Source organism: Falco naumanni, chromosome 2 (assembly GCF_017639655.2).
Source record: "Falco naumanni isolate bFalNau1 chromosome 2, bFalNau1.pat, whole genome shotgun sequence".
Lineage (NCBI taxonomy): Eukaryota > Metazoa > Chordata > Aves > Falconiformes > Falconidae > Falco > Falco naumanni.
In genome coordinates, this window is record NC_054055.1 from 33,085,238 (window position 1) to 33,094,155 (window position 8,918).

The following is an 8,918-nucleotide window of genomic DNA, read 5'->3' on the forward strand; positions in this document are numbered from 1 at the left end:
TTAAATAAAAAAGGCACCAGAATGGTTTAACCAGCACAAAAATATGGTTTTCCCCACTGCATTGTTCTAAGAAACATTCAAAACAGACCTGTAAGCATTATGTGTCCCTGTATAAATATGTGTATGTGTGTTTATATAAGTGTATATATAATTTAATATATTAAGTCAGTCTGAATCAGATGTTACCCTGGAGAATATAGGCTTTACAAAGTTGTACACAAAAGGAAACTGGATCTCAGACAGAGGTGAGCCATAGCAGGAAGCAGCATTAGCAGAAGTGATGGGCTTGTGGCAGGGGTGTGAGCACAGCCCCTTTGAAACCCGGGCTCCCACGTAAGGTGACAGCTTCCATGAACATACACGGCTCCTACTAAGCCTCCTGTAATCCAGCCAAGAAAGATGTGGCTAAGGAAGGAAGAGCTGGGACCCACAGAAGGAGAAGATATGGGTTCCCTCCCTGGAAGAGGACTAGGTTGCAATGTCTCAGGGTGTGCTAAAGCTGGACGGGGGTGGAGAGAGAGGAGCACTGTCTGCTGTTCAGGTTGGCTGTTGTGTCTGATGGCTTTATTTTCATCTCTGCTGGTTTCTGAGTGATCCTACCCAGAAGACCCACCATGATGACCTTCAGACTACATCACTGACTTCCCCAAGGAAACAGCCCAGCCCATAGGTGAATTAATGGGTGTTTGCACAGTTGTGTGTGATCAGTGGGTAGAATGCAGTTGCACAGGTGTGAAATGTCTGGAAAAGGATGACTATTTGCAGCACCTGCTTTGCTGTCAAAAACCTTTATTGACTGGGCAGCGAATGAGTCCTTGTCCTCACTCTTTGGGATATTCTCAGCACATGCTGGCACCGTTCACAGGCTGGTTTTTTGCACATTATGTGCATTACTGTAAGTAAAAGTATGAATAAGGCATCCAGGCTCCCAGTATAACACTGGGAAATACTGGAAAGTGCAGAAAGGTGACTTTTAACCTTTGCTCTGAAGACCTTAGCAACATTTATTCTTCTACAATGCAACGGTGCTACTCGTCCTCCTTTTACTCCAGATCATCAGTGTCTGGATCCTGTCCCATGGGGTGGGAGAACTGGATTGAACACTCCCTCACCCTGAGGTGTTTGCAGGGAGCAAACTCTCATTTGCAAGTTAGGACCTGAATTGCAAAGCATTTGGCTACTCATGGCAGCAGCCACCTTTGCTCTGCTGTTAGAAGTTGTGCCCATGTGCAGCAGAGAAGCAGAGGTTGAGGGATCGTGATGTAGCTGGTGCCAGCACCCCACAGGGCCCAGAGCTCAGCCAGCAGGGGTGCGGTGTGCGTTGCTGTCTCTGTTTCCACTATTTTTACCATAGCTGACCTAAAGTCTTTGCTAGTTAAAATACAAAAGTTCCCTCAGAGCATGAGGAGCAATCCCAAAGCCCTCTCTCCTGGATGGGTGCCTCAGCTTTGCAGCTGCAGACTCAGAGACATGCTCATGTCTACCTCTTGGAGATCTTGGAGATCTCTACCTCTTGGATCTACCCTTTGACCTTCCCCTGGATTTTCTATCAAGCCACTGGTGACCAGAGTGTAATGGTGGTAGGGAGCCACAGATTTACACCCTCAGATGAACAGGCATCCATTTCTTTCTCCATGGACTGCTTTGTCTCCAGCTGGAGAAGGTACAACTCTCTCCTGACTAAGATAGGGGTACCCTCCTGCTTCTTGTCTAGAAACCAGTAAAACCTCTGTGGGCCTGCCCTGAGGATGGATTTGGTCCTGGCTGCATGTAGAAAGTGGTGTCCAGGGGCATGTTCCTTAGTATCTTTTAGGTTACTCCTTCTCTCATTTCTTTCAAGTGAATCGCACTCCAGGGCTCTGCATAGGCTGTAAAAGGAGCTGATGTTCTTCAGAGTTAGCCACCTACTCCTCCGACATCAAAGGTAGAACAGATGAGTCACACCTAGAGTGGTTTGTTGCATTTTTAGCAGAAAGTCTGTAGAAAAGCTGGGGCAGGACCCAGGAACCCTGTGTTCCAAGTCCAAATATAACCCTTTTTTATTTTTTCCTGTAAGAAAAGCATGATGTGTTTATAAATTACTTTTTTGCCAAATGACTTGTTCTTTAAAAGAATTACACTGTAATAAGCTGCATCATTAAAAAGAAATTTTTCTGTGAGCGGCAGAGCCTGGTGTCCTGCGGTTTGGCGTCTCGTGGCGGGATTATCTCACATCTAATGAGGAGCACTCTGGCTGAAGCCTTTTCTCCTGTTCATAAAGACACTGTCTCATGTGGGTTCTCTAGTGTCTACAGTACGTGTGGGTTCAAGCTGCCGTTGTTTAGGTTCTTTCCTATCTGACAATGTAACATTGCACACGGGGCAAGCTGTTGCTCCCTGGAGATGCAGAAGGGTCATACTTCTCTACCGTGCTGCCTTTTCTCACAAAACCGGTTGAAGATTAAAGCCTTTGAGACTTCTATCACACAGTTAAATTTGACTGAAACTGTCCAACAGGCTGAAAGGTAATTGAAAATAATACTGGACTGACACAAAAATATAATAAACCTTATTTAACTAGGTAATCAGGCAATAAATGATGGAAAGTAAATACTGGAGCAGATTAAACATGGGGAAAAAAGTTCATAAATATTTATTCAAGCTTTTAAATGCTCTCAAGGTGACCATTTTATGCCCATTTTGCATTTCAGTTTTAGAGGTTCCATTCACAGCCATATGAAAGACCAACAAGGGGACAGGCACCCCAACAGTTACACTCATACCTCAAAAATAAAAGTAAAATAATAGTTTTCTGTGAGACTTTTCTTCACAAAGACAGGGAATTTTTAAGATATTTCAGAATATTCAAAAATTTATTCAAAAATTTATAATTTAGAAACAGGAATGTTGAATAATTCAGAAACCAGATTTTGACTTACCCCAGTCAAAGAATAAAAATAGATCATGTGGTTTGTGCTGTTTTTCCAGAGTTTTCAATAAATCTGAACTGAACAAAGTCAGATCAAAAATACTTTGCTGAAATGATTCATGGAAATGTTTCAAAAATGTGAGTTGTGAAAGGGAAATCTCAATTATCTGCACACACACACACACAAAATATCACAAATGAAGCAAACAAGAAAGATACATCTAATGAATTGCTCATTGTAATTTATTTTTCCAGTTCCTGAGCCATAGAACTGTGCTTGTCATAAATTGATTTTTTGAGATATTTGTATTTCCTTACCTTGGATACAGTTTAGATGGATGAGCTACCATTGCTCTCCATGCTCATCAAATTAGGAGAATGCATTTCTAAATTCAATTACATCCTCAGTAGAACTGGTTTCTCTGACTCTGGTAATCTTTGGAGAAGAATTATACACAGTCTATAAAGCTTCACATTTCAAAACCTAATTTTGAATGTTATTCAAGAGGTTAATTTAAGATTCATCTTCCTAAAGAGGAGTTAAATAAAACTGATAGAAGGCTGGAACTTGTCGAGTGGTTGAGAGGTTTATCAGCATGCGAATATGAGTTCATTAGTTTTAATTAGTATAATCACTAATGTTGCATTAACAGTTTGGTGAGAGAAAGTAATTGCTCACACCCACTGTATTAGATTGGGAGATTAGAATTCATTTTATGAGGCAATTAGCATTTCAGGGATTTTTTTAAAAGGCTTTTATGATCCGCCATTGCAGTAGCCTCCTTCACCAAAAAGAGTTTAATTTAACCATAACTTTCATCCTAATGGGATGCAAAAATTAATGTAGAATTAAGTGCGAACCAGCAATCCCACCGTGATAAGCAGGGAACTAAAGCCACAAACCTCAATTAGTTTATAATGACCTGTTTTATTTTCCAGACAATGATAGTCATTTATCTGTCCTCAATTCATTATCTTCTTGGAAAGTTTATATTCTTGGATTTTATACAGCAAAACAAATAAAATATGAGGAAGGAAAAAGTAGAACAGTACTATCACAGCAATAATTCTCCAAAGAAAAAGTTGCAAGGTTCAATAGCCGGGCTTAAATAGGCAATTATTCTTCGTATCAAATGTCAGGAGGAAGAAACAGCTCCCTTTGACACCCAGTGCTTTGGGAAGAGCCATGAATTTCACAGCAGCAGCAATCACAACCTTGCTCTGCTCAACACATCCCTTGGCAGCTACTGACACAATAAGAATGGAGATCCAAGACGTTGTCATCCTGGATTGGCAAGGAATCCCTCATCACCTGAGAGTTAGGACAGTTGACCCAAGAGATTTGCCTTCCAAAAACATCCTGGAAAGCAAAAGTACAAGTTCTGGTACTACTGGAACATTAAGGAAACATTAAGGAAAAACTGCTTACAGTAAGAATGCTTACTCTCACATCAAGGCTGTAATAAAGGCATCACGGTACCCACAGAGAGATGAGACAGCGAGCCATCTGCAGCATATCCGGCACCTATTATACAGGTTTATGCTTGCCCCTGGTTAAGACAAGTCTCTGCTCAAAAACAGCTGAAGAAAACCCAGATTTGCTATGACTTGGATGTGGCATGGAGAACAACTGTTAGATGTTAGAACCATACTGTTGTTCCTATAATTTCGGGTACATATGTTCATATGTTAAAATGAGCAGACATTGGGCAGTATTTAAGGAATTACGTAAATCTTCCTAAAACATATGTTAAAGCAAAATGTATGTATATATGTGTGTACTCTTAATTCTTGTACTCTTTATAAGCATCTCCAGAGGAGTTCAGAGAGAGGCAATGTCTTCCTGCGTTTAAGCATCTAAAATTTAGGTACAGCTAGACAGGCTGGATCTCAGTCACTCTGGCCGCAGCCAGCATCACCTTTAGGAGGTGGATTACTCCAGCTAAGATCTGAATCTGCCACTGGGAAGGGTGGCCTCACTCTGTTGACTGCAGAGGCAGTCCAAGGTAACAGGGTTTCCATCTTGGGAGGCTGGAGTAAATGCTTAAAATTGGGAAGGATGAATCACAACCGACATGCCTGTGCCTTAGGGTTTGTCTATGTACAGAGTTATTGCAGAAAGCCATTACTCTTCCTGAATAGCATTACATGTGGATACACTTTTAGTTGAATAAGACTCACTCATTTCTCTTCAACAATATCCACTTGACAGAGGCAGAGTGGTTTGCTTCCTACTCCTCACATGGAATCCTGCTGCCAGAGCTGCTGCCTTTTTAGCTGGCTGCCCTACCTTAATCCAAATTTACGTGCTCTATATTTGCCATCCATCCACCTTTGAAAGCCATTTAAGATTCATGGAGGCAAGCACATCAATTAAGCACAAATACATTGACAAGAAATAAACACAACTGAAGGCATCGTATACAATAAAAACTGACTTTTGTTTCACAAATTATGGGTGTTATAAAGCATATTGTTTCAGGAGAAACGCCTGTATTTGCCAGTGTGTTTCATTAAAGAATAATAAAGCCATACATATTTCATTTTCTTGTTCTGAGCTGCAAGAGCCTTAACTATATAAAACGCCCCATGCTGTCCTTGCTTTGTTGGGCTTTTTTTTCCTTTTAATCAGATTTTTCCCCCCGCTCTCTAAACACATACATCACTTTCATTTGAAGTGACTTATCATGGCTCAAACCGTTTCTCTCTTCCCCTGGAGAACAAGGCTACTGCCAGCACCTTTTGCTGTGCAGATTTCAGGTCTGGAATTGCCCCTGATCTCTGGAGTGCTGAGCTCCTGATGTTCCCACTGGTGCTGTTTTAGGCGGTATGTTAGGTGACTGATGTCTGCGGGGGCTGCACCTTGAAGATCTGCACAGGTTCCTGATCCACCTGCTATCATGTGTAATTTCTCTCTTCTTGTAGTATGCACCGACCCGCTGCGCAGCTGCACAGACATCTGCAGAGCAAGGCATCCTTTCTCCCTGCCACCACCATGAAGCAGTGCATGACCCTCAGCTGGTTCCCTGCACATGCCCGCTTTTCTCCTGCCCATGGGAGGGGCACCTGGAGGTGGTGGTGTCCCACCTGAGGCAGACCCATCGCATCAACATCCTTCAGGGGGCAGAGATTGTCTTCCTGGCCACAGACATGCACCTGCCTGCACCCACGGACTGGATCATCATGCACTCTTGCCTTGGCCACCAGTTTTTGCTGGTCCTCAGGAAGCAGGAGAAGTATGAAGGCCACCCTCAGTTCTTCGCCACGATGATGCTGATCGGCACGCCGACCCAAGCTGACAACTTCACCTACCGGCTGGAGCTCAACAGGAACCAGAGGCGCCTCAAATGGGAGGCGACCCCCAGGTCGGTACTGGAGTGTGTTGACTCTGTCATTTCAGATGGAGATTGCCTTGTGCTGAACACTTCCCTGGCTCAGCTCTTTTCTGACAATGGAAGCCTAGCAATAGGAATTGCAATAACCACCAGCAAAGTTCACAATGCTGAAGCTGAAATATGAGGGGGAAGAGGAAGAGGAGCAGGAACAACAATGGTGCTCTTTCTGCCTTCTGAGAGCCAGGACTTGTGGACTTTTTGGGGGTGGGGTGGGTGGGTCCCAGGTCTTTTATGGTATTTAGCACTCGTCCACAGTGGGCGTTATGTAAACATCCTGTGGTTACGGTCTCTGTGTAATGTATTTACTGTTTTGTTAATACAATTTTATGAGAAATTTTAAAGAGGCTAATCAATTTATTGTTGCCTTCCAGCAACACTGGAAACAACACTTTCTCCTGGAAAGTGCACCCAGGGTGACTCACAGAAACCTTCTGCCTGAGCATGCTATGCAAATGTGTTTTCTTCATTGTTTGCCTAATTGCCTGGTAATTAGAGGAGGCCCCTATGCCTGGTAAAAGGTAAGGTATTCCACTAAGGGAAAAGAGCACTCAGGTTTCCATACCAGCAACAGTGATTTAACCCTTACACTGGTTCACAACCAAGCCCCAGGGAGCTTGCATCTCCCTTCAACTTCCGAGGAAACTTCCCTTACCAGCCAGTGAAAGCTGCAAAAGACAAAGTCACCACCTCTGCTAAGACAGGGCCTGGAAAACCTCATCCTGCATTAAATCAGAGATGACAGCTAGTGGGTGGTCACTGTGAGCATGGTTAAATCTCACTCTTGTATCATGACGGGCAGTGAAGGACTTGCTAGATGGTCTGGAGCCAGGATGGATATAATCACAGCCAGCCGTCGGGGATTCACAGTTTTAGCTCCTATTTCCTTAAGCATTCAAGAGGAGACTTTCACAAAATAAAAATAAAACATCAGGACAGTCCTAAGTTGTACACTGATCTTGCTATTGAATTCTGGACCCCTTAGACCCACAATGTGTTATGTGCTGCTAAATATTGATTTAAAGCAATGCAGCCAGAATATCTGTTCGCAAATTGGCTGTGAGATTTGAAATGTTATGCTTTAAAAAAAACAAACATCAAACCTAAATTTTTTTCTTCCATACACTTGGGGTGATGATGGTCCCTTCCTTCTGCTGAGGGTGTTTCACAGACAGCAATGGCCACGTGAAGGCACAGGCTTCTCTAAGAGCTTCTACCTTGGATGGATTCTTGGGGAGAGTCAGAGGCAGCTGCTGGCCATCTCCGGACACTCGGTCCCATCTGCAGTCAGGCACGTTTCCTCCATAGCCAACAACAGCAGTGAAATCCCACCACAGTAGGTGACGTGTGGAAGGAGAGGGCTCTACAGCGAGTGTGACACACGAGAAGCATGGGAAATTGTCTTCTCCCATTTTCCCATCTGCCCGCGTGTGGCTGTGGCCTGGCTGCTCCTGAATGCTCGTTTGAGAAACATCTGGCGGGTTGGGTCAGTTAGTAGCTAGAGAGACTGAGGCTCATTGCTTGAGTCCCTTGGAAAACTAAGGAAGGAGGGGAAGCAAGCTAGAACAGTCCTTCAGCATTTCAAAAGGCATCTTGCTGTAGCTGGCTTTGGGTAGGCAAAAACACTGATGCTGATCTCTCCCACCTGCTGCTCTCCTGGGAATTGTTACAAATGATGCGTGAAGTAAAACAAATCACAGTTTTCCTGAGGTGAATGCTGTGCAGGTAGTGTCTTCTGAGTTGCAGTTGTACCTCACCTCCTTACCTGCTGCCATAGCAGGTCACTGCTCAGAGAGGAGCTAGGGTCCCTTCAACAGGCTGCTTGTGACCACACAAGCTGAGCTCTGAAGAAGGCTCAGTCCCTGTAAGAGTGTGCTGGGGCATACTTTCACAACTCTCCCACCTCTGAATTTTTGGGGATGGGGGGGCATGCTGCTTTGCAGTGTTTCACTGGAACACACAGGCTTCAGAGTGGCTTGCTTTTTTTCCCTGAGATGTTAAATATTCAGAACCAGCTACTGCTGCCCTTTCCCTAAATGATAGCAATAAATAAATCATTGGCGTTTTTGTGGACTGAAACTGGCTTCTCCAGCTCCTCCGGCAAATATTCTACTGCTGAATTAAAACCAAAAATAAAGCAATAAAACCCCAATAAAAACAGTTCCTCTAGCTTAAACTGCCTGAGCTCTTTGTACCCTGTGGTGCAGACCTAACGTAATGCTGCATTTGTTGCCTGATCCCAACCAGTTCTAGAGGGAGGGATATTCCTTGGGTATTCATTTGTTCCAGACTATTTACTTCTTGCTACCTGGCAGCTTTTGCTCTTGAAATAGCTACTGAAATGAAGAATGCACTGTCAGTATTTTAGGGCATGCCCCTCACCAAAGGACCAGTGTACTTCTAGCAGGATGAGTTTGACAACAACAGCTCTCTGGGATGGGCATCTCCATCCCTTGCCAGCACCTTGGTTTTCTGGTTTCGATGGGGCAGGAGGCACAGTGGAAATGCGACCTCCCTGACATGGACCTCCTCACATCCCCTGTGTCCTTCTCCCACAGCTTTCTCATGACAACACCAACGGTTCAGCCTTTCCATTTCCTTCCCAGTCCTCCCCCTCA

General features: G+C 44.0%; 1 protein-coding gene across 1 annotated transcript in view; it reads left to right on the forward strand.

Moving 5' to 3' along the window:
- Nucleotides 1-6,637, forward strand: part of SIAH3 (siah E3 ubiquitin protein ligase family member 3) — a 47,976-nt gene extending 41,339 nt beyond the window's left edge. The window contains exon 2 of the mRNA XM_040584105.1: nt 5,834-6,637. Within this exon, the coding sequence (XP_040440039.1) occupies nt 5,834-6,427 (594 nt within the window). The 3' untranslated portion in view covers nt 6,428-6,637. The remainder of the gene's footprint in view (nt 1-5,833) is intronic.
- The last annotated feature ends 2,281 nt before the right edge of the window (nt 6,638-8,918 follow it).